This window comes from Hydra vulgaris, chromosome 15 (genome assembly GCF_038396675.1).
Source record: "Hydra vulgaris chromosome 15, alternate assembly HydraT2T_AEP".
Classification (NCBI taxonomy): Eukaryota; Metazoa; Cnidaria; class Hydrozoa; order Anthoathecata; family Hydridae; genus Hydra; species Hydra vulgaris.
Genome location: NC_088934.1, coordinates 23,170,065 through 23,187,500, shown reverse-complemented (window position 1 = coordinate 23,187,500; position 17,436 = coordinate 23,170,065). Strand labels below are relative to the sequence as shown.

General features: G+C 26.3%; 1 protein-coding gene across 2 annotated transcripts in view; it reads right to left on the bottom strand.

Moving 5' to 3' along the window:
- The window catches only part of LOC136072006 (dynein axonemal heavy chain 8-like), a 135,890-nt gene extending 119,231 nt beyond the window's left edge, over nt 1-16,659 (bottom strand). The window contains exons 1-5 of one of the 2 annotated variants that reach the window (XM_065819355.1): nt 16,489-16,659; nt 11,352-11,486; nt 8,435-8,519; nt 4,537-4,682; nt 3,993-4,188 (exon numbers count right to left, since the gene is read on the bottom strand). In XM_065819355.1, the coding sequence (XP_065675427.1) occupies nt 3,993-4,188; nt 4,537-4,682; nt 8,435-8,519; nt 11,352-11,486; nt 16,489-16,608 (682 nt within the window). In that variant the 5' untranslated portion in view covers nt 16,609-16,659. The remainder of the gene's footprint in view (nt 1-3,992; nt 4,189-4,536; nt 4,683-8,434; nt 8,520-11,351; nt 11,487-16,488) is intronic. The other variant, XM_065819356.1, reaches the window with a different exon arrangement.
- Nucleotides 16,660-17,436: the final 777 nt, after the last annotated feature.

Sequence of the window (17,436 nt, the reverse complement as noted above, 5' to 3'; positions counted from 1 at the left end):
CTAAGGAAATATGTGACTACAAAGATCTTTCTTATGAAATATTTTTTGGCTTTATAAATTTCAATTTAGTTTTTTATAAATGATATAATTTTATTCGATGTGAACTTTATAAAACAATTAAAAATATTATACAATATATTATTATACAATATTATTTTATAACAGGGGCATGCTAAAGGGTATTTTATAACAAGCATATGGTAAAACCTCTATGCTGTACCCAAGGTAGCAGCACAGATTTTTGCCTACCTCCATTGAATAATTATTTTACAAAAAGATGATCTTGAAAAAAAAAATTTTAGTTAAATATATCAAGTGCTACTTAAAAGAAACAATTTTGATATTTCAAATTTGTTTTTGCTTTTTCAATCCATGTTTTTGAATTACATAATCATACCATTGTATGATATGTACACAGTCCTGTATTAAAGGACTGCTTTAACTAAACATGGATTGGGTGGGCAATAAAGTTTTCTATATGCTCTAAGACAAAGCTCTGTAGAGATTACATGATACTTTCTCTGTTGAAACCATACCAAGCATAATTAGAAGAATTTGGAAACATTTTTTACAAAAATATTCATATTTTTTTGTGTCTAGCACTTAATATTAAATATTATTTAAGAGTTATTTTCAGATGCTTTTGAAATATTGTTAATTTTTTTTGGTTTTTAGAGAACATTAAAATATTATAATTACAAAGTTGAATAACATTTTTTGTATGTTTTCTAAATAAGATTCATTTTAGCCTAAGAAAAGTTTTAAAAGTAAAATAATTTTAGAATAATTAGTTGTCAATTTTTTCAACAGAAAGGACATGGTACAAGGTACACAGTTTGGAGTTAATATATATTTTAAATGCAAGGAGAATAAAACACTTTAATGCGATAAAAAAGATTGTGATTTCTTGAAATGTGTCACAATAAAATTATTCTAGTTTAATCCATTTGCAAAAATTGAAGAAAATAGAGTTATGAGAAAATGTGTAATACATAAGAAGTGTGGAAGTATAAACATACAACTTTAAACTGCGCTTAGTGAACTTGTTTTATTTTTCTTTGAATCTTTTTATATATTTTCTCATATGTTTTTATATATTTTCTCATACGTTTTTATATATTTTCTCATACATTTTTATATATTTTCTCATACTTTTTTATATATTTTCTCATATCTTTTGCCACATATAGCAAAAAAATGAATGACTGATTTATAGATAAATTTAAAATTATTAATTGCGGGTTTGCGCTTTATTTTCTGTAACAAGATTATTTAGTTTATTTTCTATATTTATTTTATTTTTTAGGATTATTAGATTATTTTCTAAAACAGGATTATAGTAATTTTTATAGTAGTGTTTCATAAAACAATTGTCTTCCTAGTTAAATAAAATTATTATTAAACTAATTAACATTAGCAGTTTTTGAAATGATTTTAACGAGCAAGAGGTATAAAATGTGTGCTACATTTTCTTCTTTAACTTCAGAGATTAAAGTTCTAATTTTATTATTATTTGAAATTGTTGTATGTATTTAAGAACATTATCACAACTGTGGGGTTTTTTTAATCTTTTTAATTATTTTTCTTGCAGCTTTTCCCAACATTTGCAAAGTAATTGCAAGGAAATTAATTATTTTTAAATAAATCAAAAATTATCAATTTGTTGTTTTTAAGCATCAGATTTTTCGTTACAACCGTTATAGTCACGACAGCCACAGCGTAAAAAAATATAAAAATGCTTGTAAAACTTCAAGTAAAAACTATGAAACTCAGCATATAATAAAATCAATATGGGCTAAAAACACGTACTAAATGATTTTTTTTTTACTATGCCATTTGTTGCATTAAGTCTGACAAAGTTTTTCCAGAAATGGTAAAAAGTAAGCGTTATGATCATCACGATACGTAGAGTTAGTGTTTGAAAAAAGTTGAAGATTTAAATGCTGGAACTTTTAAATACTAAATTAATGATAGTTTTTTACAATTCTGAAAAGTTTCAAGTCATTTCCATTTTCGGTTCATTTTTAATAGCTTAAAGAGTGTCAAATGTTACGACCGCCACTTTGGCGGAATTGCCCATATATATATATATATATATATATATATATATATATATATATATATATATATATATATATATATATATATATATATATATATATATATATATATATATATATACATACATATATATATATATATATGTATATATACACATATATATATGTATATATACACATATATATATTTATATATACACATATATATATATATGTATATATATACATATATATATATATATATATATATATATATATATACATATAAATATGGTATATATATATGTATATGTGGTAGTGGTGTAGTGGTAGAGCGCTCTCTTTATAAGCGAGAGGTTCCAAGTTCAATCCCCACCATGTTGCTGGTAGTACCGCGCTCAACTCGTTTCTCCGTGCAGCAGCCTTGTTTATCAAGGTTTGTGTTTCGGAGTTATAGAGTTGAGAGAGGGTTATACCACAAATAAGTAGCCTCCTCGTCTGTAGTAGCCTTCTCGGCCTTGAGGAGGTGAATTAACAAAAAATATATATATATCAGGGGCTATTTTAGGAAAAAAATTTGGGCAGTGGTACCCCCCGTTCCAAAGAAATTTTGCGGAAAACCGGCATTTTTTTGTGAAAAAAACAATATTTGCCATCAAAATTATAAAAAAAAATCCTCGAATTTTAATTTGGGCAGCGCCCAAATCAGCACCCAAATATGGTCGACACTGTCGAAAACGGTCTAGAATAGCCCCTGTATATATATATATATATATATATATATATATATATATATATATATATATATATATATATATATATATATATATATATATATATATATATATATATATATATTATATATATATATATATTATATATATATATATATTATATATATATATAAACTTTCTTTTTTAGCATAAGATAGGTAAAACAGTTGAGAAATAAGACAAATTTTTTTCACGTATTAATAAAAACCATATTTTTAACAAATAATACATGTTTTGGCTAATTTCTAGTCATCTTCAGTTAGTCTTTAAAACTTATTCAATTTCATATACAAATATTCTGTGGTAATAAAATGTTACAATTATAATTATGATAAAATAGATAATAGAGTAAAAAAGATATTAAAATATTTAACAAAATGTTAACATTTTATAAAAGGTAACTGTTATGTGAAAAGAGATATCTTTGAACAGTTCAACTGTTTGTTCATATCTGGATTTTTCCGTTCAATGAACAAACTTTCCTTAACTTTAAGATCGAAATTATTGGAGGCAAAATCTATTATCGAAAAACAGTCATAATAATAATTATAAAAACAATTATTGTTAGCATCTCCTGTAGCAACCCTCGGAATTAGAAAAATTAAGGTCAGCAATAATTTGCCGACCTCAATCTTTTAGAGGTCAGCATCAAGTTGGCAAAAAAATTTGATAAAAGGTTTTACCATAAAACATCGAAACGAGGTTGGCAATTTTTTGCCGACCTCAAACACTTTTAGGTCGGCATTGCCGAATGCCAACCCTAATTCCGAGGGTTGCTGTAGTGTTCATTTGTATTTTGCAGTAACTAGAAGTTTTGCGTATATAACAGGAACTACATCCTGCGCATACAAATTTATAAACAACAAATGATTTGAACTCTACAGGAAGAGGATCCTTTAGTAAAAACATTTTAGAGATTTTGAAAGAGGTAAAAATCAAATTAAAGGATATAGGTTTACAATGTTTTTTAATGATAGAGTTTAAACTGTTTTTGGTTTGAACAGATATATTGCTCTTTTTGGTTTGAACAGATTATTTTTAATATACATATATATATATATATATATATATATATATATATATATATATATATATATATATATATATATATATATATATATATATATATATATATATATATATATTTATATATTAAAAATATTAAAATTTCAAACTTTACCTTCAACAAAATGATTGAAATGAGCCATTGATTTCAAAAACTGGTCTCGAGCTTTTAAACCTTGTGAAGTATTGTCTAAATCTCCCCATTTTTCAAGGGCATTCAAAGCTGGAGTATAAACTCTAGACATAATTTGAGATATACCATTAAGAATACCACACCCATTTGAACAGTCCACTGATCCAAAACAAACTTCCTGTATAGTAATAGAATAAAATAGTATACTATAAAAAAGTAAAAAATGATAAGTACAAATAAAAACATTAACTAAAACAAAAATGTATAACTATTAATGAAAACATATCAATCAAAAAAACAACTAATAAGAACATATCAACTAAAACAACTATGATGTCTTACTTCAATTAAAAAACTCTGATAAAAAATCTTAACTTGCATTGCTCATATAAAAACATAGCAACCAAAATAACAATGAAAGTAATCATTCAAAACAACAATGAAAACTTATATATTTCAACATAGTTGTGATTAAAATTTAACTAAAAACTTGTTAATATATTTTAATATAACTATAACTCAAAACCTCATGCATGTTAATTAATTTCAAAGCTTTTGTACTAGATTTAACAAAATATAGAAGAAGACCAGTTAATGGTTTTCCAAATCCATCTGTTATAAAAAGCTCTTTAGGTTCACTTGACTGGATGTTTCTAGAACTAATTTCAATCCCTAAAATTAAATAAATTTGCAATTTAAAACTAATTTACTTTTTAATCATCTAAAAATATAACTATCCTACTTCTTTTAATAACAACTAAAACTATCCTTTGGTGATTTTTGGTATAAAAGCTTAAATTAATGAGACTTCCCTCCAAGTTTTAACGTCCAACTTCTTACAGTTTCAGAGGTATAGTTTTAAAGATATAGGCACTCTGTCCCAATCTCTTTTTTTACTAGATTTTCCAGGGTTATTGATCAATCAGGCTAATTGTCTTATACAATTAGTTTTTATTTATGTAACTAAATTGTTCCTAACTACTTTTTAAGATGAAGAACTTAAAAATGATTGTTAAAACACCACAAAATCAAAGTGTCTATATTACAATTTAAGTTCAAAATGATCTTACATGTTTTTTAGGTTTTCTGATTATCTGTACAAAAAGAGTAACAGCTTGTGACAGCTTCACACTTATGCCAATGTTTGCAAATTCTTTTGGCGCACATATGCCAGTTCACGCTTATACCAGTTTGCACTTATGCCAGTTTTTATAACTGATTCGCACTTATGACAGTTCGCACTTATGCCGATGTTTGCAAATTTTTGGCACACAATGTCAGTTTGTATTTATGCCAGTTCACACATGTGCCAGTTTTTGAAAATGCTTCACGCATATGCCAGTTTACACTTATGCAATTCACACTTACCCCAGTTCGCATTTACACCATTTGCACTTATGCCAGTTCGCACTTATGAAATTCGCGTTTATTCAGTCTTCCCATTTAATGTTTGTAATAATATATTTTAATTTTTTGGATAAAGTCAATCAATATAACAAAACAAACAAAAACAAAAAAGTTAAAATATCAAAAGTGGCGCTAATATATAATAAAATTTAACTTGTACTTTTTAGCTTATAATTTTTTGTTTTGTTTATTTCTTTAAAAAAGTCTCAATTATTTTTGTTAATATTTGTTATGAGAAATGGTCTAAATAAATATTCTTGCGTTTGCAAAATGATAAACAAGTTTTTTTATTCTTTATTTATTATTTCTTTTATGATTTCTTTTTTTACGCGTCATATATCTGTTTTTTTTTTCTTTTGCTGAACATTTTTGATGGAAAAGTTTAGTTGATAAAAATAAAAACTTCTTTGTTTTTTCATAACTTGTCATTCAAACTTTTTTTACTTAATCATCATTCAAACTTCATAAGTGGTTTTTTAATATTCATTACTTCTTTTATCTTATTGCTTAAACAATATCTTTAGACTTATTTAAATATTAAAAAATGATAAAAAGTGGCTCAACTGAAATGGCTTACCACTTACATTAATTGGCTTAACGTAAATGCATTCCATTTTACGCTTTAAAACAAAGCCTGTTATGGGACATATGTAGTGCTCTATCTTACTGGAACACTACATTGTCATCTGGAGAGTAGTGGGTATGGTTCTCCAGGATTTGAATGTACTCATTATTTTAGACTTTCTGATCAGATTTGATAAGAATCAAAGACATTTTGCGATTATCAGAAGAAACCAGTCTAAGCATCATAACTGAAGCTGGAGAAAAGAAAGAGAGTTAAAACTCTTGACTGAAGAACATAAAATGTACATTGGTGGAGTAGATGTTAAAGTTACCAGAAAAGTTAGAGAATTGAATAAAAGAAAGCTTTCTTTAAATAGAGAAATGGCTAAAAAAGCAGGCAGTTTAGAAAAATACATTGAATCATCATGTCATGAAACTGAGAATGACAATCAATACAATAATGAGCTCAGATGACACAAGTGTGAAAAGTTAAGAAAGGCAGCCGAATCAGATTTAGATAGTTCAAGTTCAGAAACTGGTAAACAGATGAGGGTATGATTAGCAAATCTAGCAAGAAAGGTTGACAAGTATGGTATAAGTAAAATAATTGATAAAAATAAATTAAAAAGAGAAAGGATAAAGTTGAGAAAACAGTTTCAAGAAAACGATAATACATGTACTGATAAGATTATTTCACTATATTTTGATGTGGGTACTAAAAATGAAGAGCATTATGTTTTGGTTGCAGCACCTTGAGATAAATATCTCTCACATGTTTCACCAAAATCTAATAAAAGCAAAGATATTGCAGACTGCATATTATCAGAAATTAACAAAATGGATACATCTTAAGATATACAGTTTTTCTGTTATGATAGGACTAATGTATACACAGGATTTAAATGAGTAATACAAAATTTGGAAAAAGCATTAGGATGTCCGTTACAATGGTTTATTTGTCTTCTGCACACAAATGAACTCTGATTAAGGCACTTGTTTATACAACTTCATCTGGCAGAAGTTCATTTATAGGATCAATTGGTAAAGCCATTCAAATATGTGAAATATTGTCAATTGTAAAATTTCAAACTATTATAGATGGAAATGGATTACTTATATTATCAAAAGAAGTAATCCTCAATCTCAGTAAAGATCAGCAGTATATGTACAACATAATTCTTCTCATAAGATTAAGAATAGTGACCAAAGATTTTACCAGAAAAAAACCTGGACCTATAAATCAGAGTAGGTGGTTAACTCTTGCTAATCAAGTTTTCAGACTTTACATAACCACAACTAAACTCTACAAAAATCTAAAGTCAATAACTCAATTCATTATTCTTCACTAAGGAAAAAGTTGGGTCGCTATTAAGAATCTCTCTGCTCTAATGAACCCAAACATGTGTTTCTGGCTTTACAGTTGTTGAAACACTTACCTCCTTTAGTTGTCGATATTGTTAAACATTACATTAAACAGAATGCCTACTTTGCTCATCCTGAAAATGTTATTTTATCGATAACGACTGACTTCAACAAAAACAAGCATGTTAAAGCTACAGACATTGTTCTCAATTTAAGAAACCAATTCTCAAAGACAACCCTTAAAATTAAACAATTTCAAGTACCAGAAACCAACATAAATGCTAATAACTGAGATGATCTAATCAACTGCAGTTTTGTTTAAATCACAGAGCCACCACTTACACATAATTATTTTTATTGCTTACATTTTCTTTATATAGCTATATATATTGAGTTTTAATCCAATTAAGTGTTAAATGTTTTGTCAAAAAAAAAAATTACTTATACCTGGTACTTGTTCCTCATATTCAGTTTCACCAAAAAACAGTTTTCCATAATAAATTTATTTTTTCACCCCAGCCTAATGTACAAGGTACTTTATTTACAACAAGCATGTTAAATTACCCTGTGGTAGTATAAGTGGAACTGTGAAAAGACTAATTTCAATTGCTAGCCTTTAAAGTAAATTTTTATTTAAATATTTAAGATTTTAGAGTATGTTTTTGTTGCATTTTAATTTTAGTATTTTCAATTAATTCTTAATTTTTATTTATTTTAGTTTCTTTTAGTAATTTACTATTACATGTTTGTTATTTTAAAACATTGAATGAAAATGAATCAGATTTAAAAAAAAACAAAAAAACAATGGCACTAAAATAGTCAAAACAAAAGTTGGGACAGACTACCTATCTGAAACCATATGGAGTTGGACACAAAAATTTGGAATGATGTTTCTTTCATTAATTTAACTTCGTATACCAAAAATCATCAGAACCTGAGATCATATGATGTCAAGCATAAGTTAAAACGAACTAGAATGACCCAACTATTGAATATTTTAAACATGTTCTGTTACTGTTTTCTTAATTAACTACATAGTAAATTTAAATACAGTGATTAAAAAACATCAAATAAAAACAGAGGTTATTTACTGCTGTCCTCATTTGAATCTTGATAGAAAAAAATAAGTGTTCTTCTTCCGTTAGCTTCAATAAAGTTATCAAAAAGTTTCACACCCTAAAAAAAATTTAAATTAGTTATAAAGTTGACATCTCAAAAGCTTGTATATATATATATATATATATATATATATATATATATATATATATATATATATATATATATATATATATATATATATATATATATATATATATATATATATATATATATATATATATATATATATATATATGAAGGTTCTCTTTCTGTTTACAGATATCAAAAAGATCTTCAAAACATTTGACTGCTTGTTCTGCACACTGATTTGTTCTGAAAAAACTTTCTCACTGAACTTAATATTTTTTGTGATTGTGCAAGCAGTTATGTGGCTTCAGATAATCACCTACATTGTACATTTGGTCAGTAAACCAATGGTCCGCCTATTTGTAATAAATGAATCTACAAATGTTTAGCAGAGAATTTTCAGTCTTAATAGTTCTTGATTCAAAAACTTTGAATCAAGAACCATTAAGACTGAAAATACAATTTTATGAGTCACATAGGAAAAGAACTGTTCCACTAGAAAAAAACTCTTCTCTCTAGTAGAAGAATTAATGCCAATAGAGCTAGTATTGCTTGTGAATACTATCTTGCATTATTTAATTTAGGTAACTGCTGAAACTTTACTTCAGGAAATACTCCAAGTTCTTCACAAAAGCGAAATACCTGAGTTAAATGAAATGCTGTTTCAGTAATCATAACAATAACTTTACCATTCTTGAAATTCTTCCTATTGAGCAACTTAGTTCTTTACAAGTTCCAGGATAAATGGATAATAGATTTTGGGTGATATGTTGTCCAAGTTCTTTATCCATTCATCCATTCTTTATCCAAATTCTTTATCCTCCAAGTTCTTTATCCATTACTATGCGAAGGACTCTTTCAAAAACGTGATGTTAACAACCAATGAATTGTGGTTCTTCCAGTTATTTTCAGTAAAATATCTTTGTAATTGACTGACAACCCCTTTCCTTCTTCCAGTGTTTACATTCGTATTTTCTGCTACAATCATCCTTATACTCTTGCATAAATTGTATTCATCAAAAACAGGTGTTATACCTTTAACAACAGTATCTGCTTCTCTATCTGGTAGATTTACCACTTGTAACTTAATTTCTCTTTTTTATTCTTCAACACTAATACTAGATATTCTTGGTGACTAATATGTTTACCATTAAAGTGCAGTGACCAGATTTCTAAATGTAGTGTTTTCTTTAGTTCTTCTTTAAGTTTAACAGCTTCTTTAACAATTGATCTGAATATACCAGACTGTGAAAGTGTCTAAATATTGATCCTATCTTGAGATAACTATCAACAAATGGTTGCTGCTTTGTTAGTTGATAACTTTGAAGATGTTACTAACTTGGTTGCAGTTTTGGTTTTGCTATAGTTTTTGCTACTTGCTGTAGTACTTGTGAATTGTTCTTCTGAACCTTCACATTCTCTAATAATGTTGCCATATCTCTGTGCCATAGATATGGCAACATTATTCCAAATAATGAGATTTACAGAGATAAAGAATAGAATCCTGAGTAAGAAAGTGGCGAGCAAGATAAAAAGATGTAACCTTAGCCGATGTTAATTTTGCAATTCATTTGATATATGGTTTCCAAGAAAGATAGGAAGTAAGAGGTAATCCTATAAAACAAAGGGTAGATGACTTATCGAGTACATTACCATTCATAAAGATCTAAGTTAATGCGATAACAATTAGCTGAAAAAAAATTGAGTTTTATCTGAGTTAAAGTTCACGAGGCATCAAGAGCCCCATGCTGTAGCATAAGTGAGATCCTTTTCAAGCTTAAATGCCCCTCCAAGTAATTAGAGAGTGTTGGCTTTTTATCAAGACAAGAATAAATGTATCATCAGCAAATAATGCCACCAATAAAAAAAGGATAGGGTCTAGGATAGAACCTTGAGGAACCCCTGAAGTTACAGGAAATGAAGAAAAGTGCTGTCCATCAAGGTCAACTTTTATACTATGATTGGTAAGGAAGGATTCAATTATCTTAAAGATATTAACTGATACACATCTTATGCACAATAAAACCTATCAGTTATTACCATTAACAAATCAGCAGTAGAACAAGAAGATCAAAATCCATATTGATGATCAGAAAATAAGCTATTAGATTCAAGATGATAGATTAAGTGTTTGTTAATTAAAGACTCAAAAACCTTGCTTTTGTAGTAAAAAGACTAATGGGACGGTAGTAAGAAGAGTCAGACCACTCTCCAGAATTTTTTAAAATAGGGATAACAAATGCTGCTTTCCAGTAGGCTGGAAAATAAGATTCTGATAAGCATTTGGTAAATAGTTTTGAAAGTTAGACAACAGCTCCATAGAACACTTCTGCAAGACTATAACAGGTATGTTGTCTGGACCACAAGTTGTAGAAGAGTCTAATCAGGAAATCACTTTAGATTCGGAAGCTGGAGTAATACGAATGTCTAGCAATAGATCAACTGTTTGTCAGCTACATCAGTTAGGATGTGATTAGTGCAATCAAGAGATGAGATTGATGAAAAGTTCTTCACTAACCAATAAACTTTGTCTTTAGGCAAGGTAACATAATCTGAACAATGCAAGAGTTGTGGAATAACAGATTTATCTTTATTATATATAGATACTATTAACCCTTATTATAGACACTTGTTACTTGTAATTCTCTAGAATTCTAGGGAGCTTAATTTTTTAGATGTAATTACAACCCTCTTTTAACTTTTTAACTCTAAAACACAAGAGTTTTACTATTTCAATACTACTGCATAAATAATTAATAGTTATGTGAGTACAATAAAAAATAATTATTAATTATGTAAATAAAAATAACAATACTTTAATACCTCTTCAGACTCAACAGCAAAATCAAAAACAATTTCTTCTGAAAGCTCAAGTTCAAATGCAACCATAGATAATATAAACTTATGCTCATCACTAAATCTTGCCTTTAATACTTCTTTTCTTGCTTTTAATTTATTCTAAAATTTAAATTAAGTCACTTTATACAGGTACGGAAATATTGCCCTTTACTGAGCCAAAAAAAGTGCTAAAATTCTATGTTTTTTGAACTTTTTTTAGTAGTGCCAGAGAAATTTTTTTTTGTGATTTTTCATTTTAGAAATGTATATACACTTAGATTATTATTGAAAAGTGGAGCTTGGTTTTTATATAGTACTTATGTATAGTTGAGACATTTTTATTTGACTTTTTGATGTTAGAAATTTAATTGTTGTTCTGGTGTCAAATTAGTGTCAAAAGAATGTTCAAGTTTTTTTAAAAACTATTAAAATATTTCTTTATACACTTTAACTAAGCACCTACCAAACTTTAGAAAAAAATATTCTGATGCAGATTCTCTAAAAAGTGATGTATTTTTGGTAGCTATTTTTTTACAAATTCTGTAATGGGTAAGGGGGAGTAGATTGAGAATCTCATAGTCTAAATTAGTCAATCAATGACTAGTTTAGACTAAAGGAGTGGCCATTGATTCAACTCCCAATATAATCATATTAATAATATAATAAATTTTAAAAATATTATTATTGTATTTAGTATTATTAGTATTATATAAATTAGTATTAAATCCAAGAATCATTAGTTATACATTACTATTATTTAACAACATATTATAATACTAAACATTATAATTATAACTTATAACAATGCTGTTTAATAATAAAAACAAGTTAATAAATTTTATTATATTTAATAATTATATTTACATTGTTATTATTAATAACAATATTAATAATAGTTTTATTAAAATTATTACAATTAGTATTATTATTTAACAACATTATTGTATTGTTAACTAATTATTATTATTATTAATGTATTTAATTCAAACACCATTTACTTATAAACAAGGTTCATAGATAGAAAATTATTAAATAAAATGTACAGATACAGTCATCCACAACAACCTATTACTCAGACAGTCTTAATAATTTGTTAACCAAATTAACAGTGAAATTTCTTTTGGCACACTCAACAAGCTGTTTCTTTAGTTAGACATCATACTATTAAAAATTGAGAGTCTTAACTTTAAAAACATCTGAGTGAGGGTACAATACTTTTCATATCCAAAAAACATTTTTGTGCATTTATTATAGCAATATGATAGGCGTGATAATGCTCTGGAGTTAAAATGGAAGGGAAGTATTATATAAGCATAAGCAATGTGATTGGAATAATTTTATTTTAACTAAGCTTAAACACCTGTAAAAGCATCTTATCAACATATTTGTTCAAATGTATAGACTTTTTTTTATATCCATATCATCACTATATGATCAAGGTATTTAGAGCTGTCAGCATATTCCAGTTTGCAACCTGTTACACTTACTTTTGGAAATGAAAAAAAATTTTAATTTTTGTTTTGGGTTAAAAACCATACCAACTGTCTTTTTAATGTTTAAAGACATATTTAAAATGTTTTATTTAAGGATTTTAATAAAACGTCAGGTTTTGTACCAGTCTTTTTTTCTGTTTTTTTTTAATTATACTATTTTATTAAAATTTAATAAAAACATGATTTTTTATTGTTTTATCTGGTAACTATTTATAACTATTCAATTTAAATTTTATTAAAATTTTGTTTTAACTGTCTTATTTAGAATTAAATTAAGTTTTGAATAAAGTAATTAAAATAAAAACAAATTCATTTAATAACCACAACATTAAAACAAACGATTTATTTAATTAAATAAAACATTCTTTTTAATGTTGTGTTTTTTAAGTTAAATTGTTAAGAATTTAAACTAAAAGTTTGTTTTGTTGTTTTTATTTTAATTATTTTATCTAAAATTTAAATAAAGTATTTGTTTTGATGTTTTTAACTTAATTGAAACAGCAAATAAAATTAAATTTTAAAATTCTGAGGTCAGCAAAAATTGCCAACCTTAAACAATCTTAGGTCAGCATTGCCAAATGTTGACACATATATATGCAGGGCCTATTCTAGACCGTTTTCGATACCATCAACCCTATTTGGGCGCCGCCCAAATAAAAATTTGAGGACCTTTTTTTTTCTTTTTTTTTTACGGTTTTTACAGCAAATATTGTGTGTTTTGCGAAAAAAAATGCCAATTTTTCGCTAAAGTTTGCTGGAATGAGGGGTACCGCCACCCAAATTTGGGCTGTGGGACATTCCTGTGGGATGGTCCTGTATATATATTCTACAAAGTAACTTAAATATCAAGGTGTTTTGTTTTTGGCTCCTTATTATATTAATATTTGTTTATATATTACAGAGTTTTTTGTTTTCTTATTGTACTTTTTTTAATTTTCATGATTTACACATAATACTGCTGGTAAATTATTGAATAACATTCAAAATGATTTTAGATTACATAAAAATTCAATGTATATTTTTTTGACCATAGATAAAAAAATTTTATATATTAGCTGAGAAAAAAATTCAAGCTTGAAAATAAATCTCAGCTGCACTCAGCTCTAGGAATTAGGGTCAGCATCGCCAACCTAACTGCTGATCTTAAAGTGCTTGAGGTCTGCAAAAAATTACCGACCTTGTTTCTATGTTTTATGGTAAGACCTTTGTTTAAATTTTTTTTGCTGACCTAATACTGACTTATAAAAGATTGAGGTCGCCAAATTATTGCCTTATTTTTCCTAATTCCAAGGCACTATTTGGTTTAATATCAGATTTTTTTAGAGTCCTTAATTAACCCAATGATTTTAAAATCAATAAGTTGATGCTCTATTGATAGCTGGCTTATTAAAACAATTTTCTTTGTCTTATTGCAGCGTAAGATGTCTTAAATTGTCAATACAAACAACAAATATTTTACCTATTTAAATACTGAGACTCTCAACAAGACAGCACCAGTATGGTTTCACAATATAGATAGTGAAGAATTAATTGGGATATTTAGCAATGCTAAAGGAAGATCATCTAATGCAACAATTTGTTATATGGAAATTAATATAAAAATAAAAGAAATTTGGATTATCATGATAGTTAAAACCATATATCTAGAGAAAAAAATAAATTCAATAAAAGGTCGATAAAAAAAAAGATGATAAATTGATTGGTACATACCAATGTACAAGAAGAGATTTTAAAAAGGTATTTATGCAAATACCAAAAAAATGGATGAAAGAGAAAAAGAAAAGTTTAAATGAAGTGCTTTCAACCAAAACTTAGAATTAATGTAAATTTTCTGCCAGGCAACTTGATGATTTAGATAATATAATATTGAATAAAAACTTGGACAAAAACTCTATCACAAACGGTACACTACTGAATATTTCAACTCTGATGTATGATGGAAGAGAAGAAAAACATGATTAAAAAAAATATGAGAGAAGACCACTCTCACTTAAGAAAATTTAAACTATGCCAGGGTCAAAAGCCAAATTCAAGTTTTATTTTGGTAGCTTTTCAAGATATTGTGGTATTATCATGGTAAGGTATTGTGCCTTTGAGTTATTTTTCATGCTTGTTTAACTTCAATGCAATACTTTAATGAGTTGAAGCATTTTCTTACAATTAGAACAGTAAAATGTCAAAGTTTACACACTTTTGCAAACAATTAAAATTTGAAAATCTAATCCAGGGGCACTGTTTTGTAGATTGGCCTTTTTTTTTGGAAATCTTCTTATCCATAATAATTTCATAATATAAATTTATGCTTCATTGATAAGCAGTTTATAAACATGATATCTGTTTGTCTTATTGCAGTGGAAGATATTTTGAATTGACACAAGATTTATTTTTTTATTACTATTACAGAGGCACTTGAAGAAGTGATGCAAAAAGACAACTTCACTGTTAATGGATATGTTCAGCAATGTCAAAGAAAGGTCACCTAATACAAAACTTTTTCATATATCTATCAAATTAAAATCAGACATTAGATTATTATTTGCATTTTAACATAATTTTAATTAATTCATTAATTTAAAAAAGCTAAATAATTTGGATATGTATACTAAAATGTTTCAAATTTACAAATTTTATGATATATTTTTATTTTATTTTTTTTAGTTTGGAAGGGGAGAAAGAATATCCTTTCCAATAAGACTATGGAAACAACTTTTTGTATATAAAAACTTTAAATTCAATAAAAAAACAACCTTTAATCTCTGGATACTTCCAGTGGCCAGGGGACAATTTAAATTTGTAGTTCACTTTTATATCTATCTTTTGATATCAAGGTATAAGCATTAAGATAAAAATTGACAAAGTTATAACAATTTAAGTGAAGATAAACTTAGTTTTGACCACAGTTTTTTCAACGAATCTATGTATCAAAAAATTTGTTACTTAAAACCTCATAACATTTTATTGAAGTGTTCAATTTTGATAATTTTATTAACACTCTTTCCAACAATATACAACAATCTAATATTAATTCAATTTAAAAATTTCATACCTACTTTATAAAACATAAGTTTTAAAAGTATGTATCTGGATAAAGTTTAAATAAAACAAAAAAATCAACTACTTCTATAATGAGGAATTATTAAATTTATTACTTATTATTAGACATAAAGTTATTGAACATATTAAAGTAAAAAAACACCTATTAACAAGGAAACATTTGTTAAAAATATTCAATGTTTCTGGAAACAAGTGATGACTATTTTGTTTTGAAAATAATTTTCAAAGTCTTTAATAAAGATGTACAACATTTTTTATTTAAAAACGTTTTTTTGAGTGAAGCTTGCTTTCCATTATAAAATTTTAATTTCAACTGTTGTTTTCAAACAAAAAAAATTTTTTTCAGAAACTAGATTGAATAATCAAATTTTTTTAAAAGAAAAAAAGAAGAGTGTAGGATTGTGTTCCCAGTATTTCATACCAATTCCAAATATAACTTCAGGTTTTATAATTTATTCTTTTATTTTACAGTCAAAAAAGTAATGCGTTTAACCATACTTTCTTTGTTTCTTGAATATTAAACTACCATATATCGTTATAATAACAAATTTTAATTTTTAAAAAAAATTTTAAACCTGTCTTTCTCGATACTCCGTTGTTGTAACAATACTTTTTCTATTTTTATTATTTGCACTAAGTTTATTTTTTTCATTTTGTAAAGTAAGTTTAACTGGACTTTTTGAAGGTTCAGCCATAACAAATTTAAAAATACTTTAACACCTAAAAGTAATATTTTATTTAAATATACATATTAAATTATAAGCGATTTTTTTATAAAAAGATATCGTGTCAGCAACAATATATTTTAAAACTTCACGTGATTATATTTATAAAAAATATCACATATTATATTATATTTATAAAAAAATACATATATAAAAGATAAATAAATGTATGTTAGATTTTTTTCTGTTGCTATGTAAACAAAAATTAGAGTTTATTTTACATAGGTTTTTGTTTTTTGACTTTTTTTGGCGGGTTTTTTGTTTGTTTTTTTTGCATTGAAAATGTTCGGTCAATATTTTTTTCCAGTCAGCAAATCCAGGATTTGTGTATTTTGTAAAATCAAGACCTTCTTTATTTAAAATTTATTTAAACTATTTATACTCATTTTCTCATAATAATTTTCGATAGATTAGGTTTGTTATATTAAAAACTTCTTTTGAATACATATTAGTGTAAAATCTGTTATAATTCATATACTATTAAAAATGAGTTCGATATTCAAGCACTTGTTTTAATTGGGTCAGGATTTTATGAAAAACGCGAAATCAAGAACTGCTTGCTGGAAAAAAGTTTCGACCAAAATGTTCGCGCAAGATATTTTTCTTCTTTAAAAAGCATGCGCAAAAAAGGTACACCCTGTTATTATTAAATTTTATTTTAGGAGTTTTATTTAGTGAAGAATTAGATTTATTGAATAAAATTTACGAAAAAAAAACACATACTGAAATTTTTTAGTAAGAATGGGAAAATTTTTTTAGTTTCTATGTTGAATTTGATTAAGAAGGCTGCGTATAAAC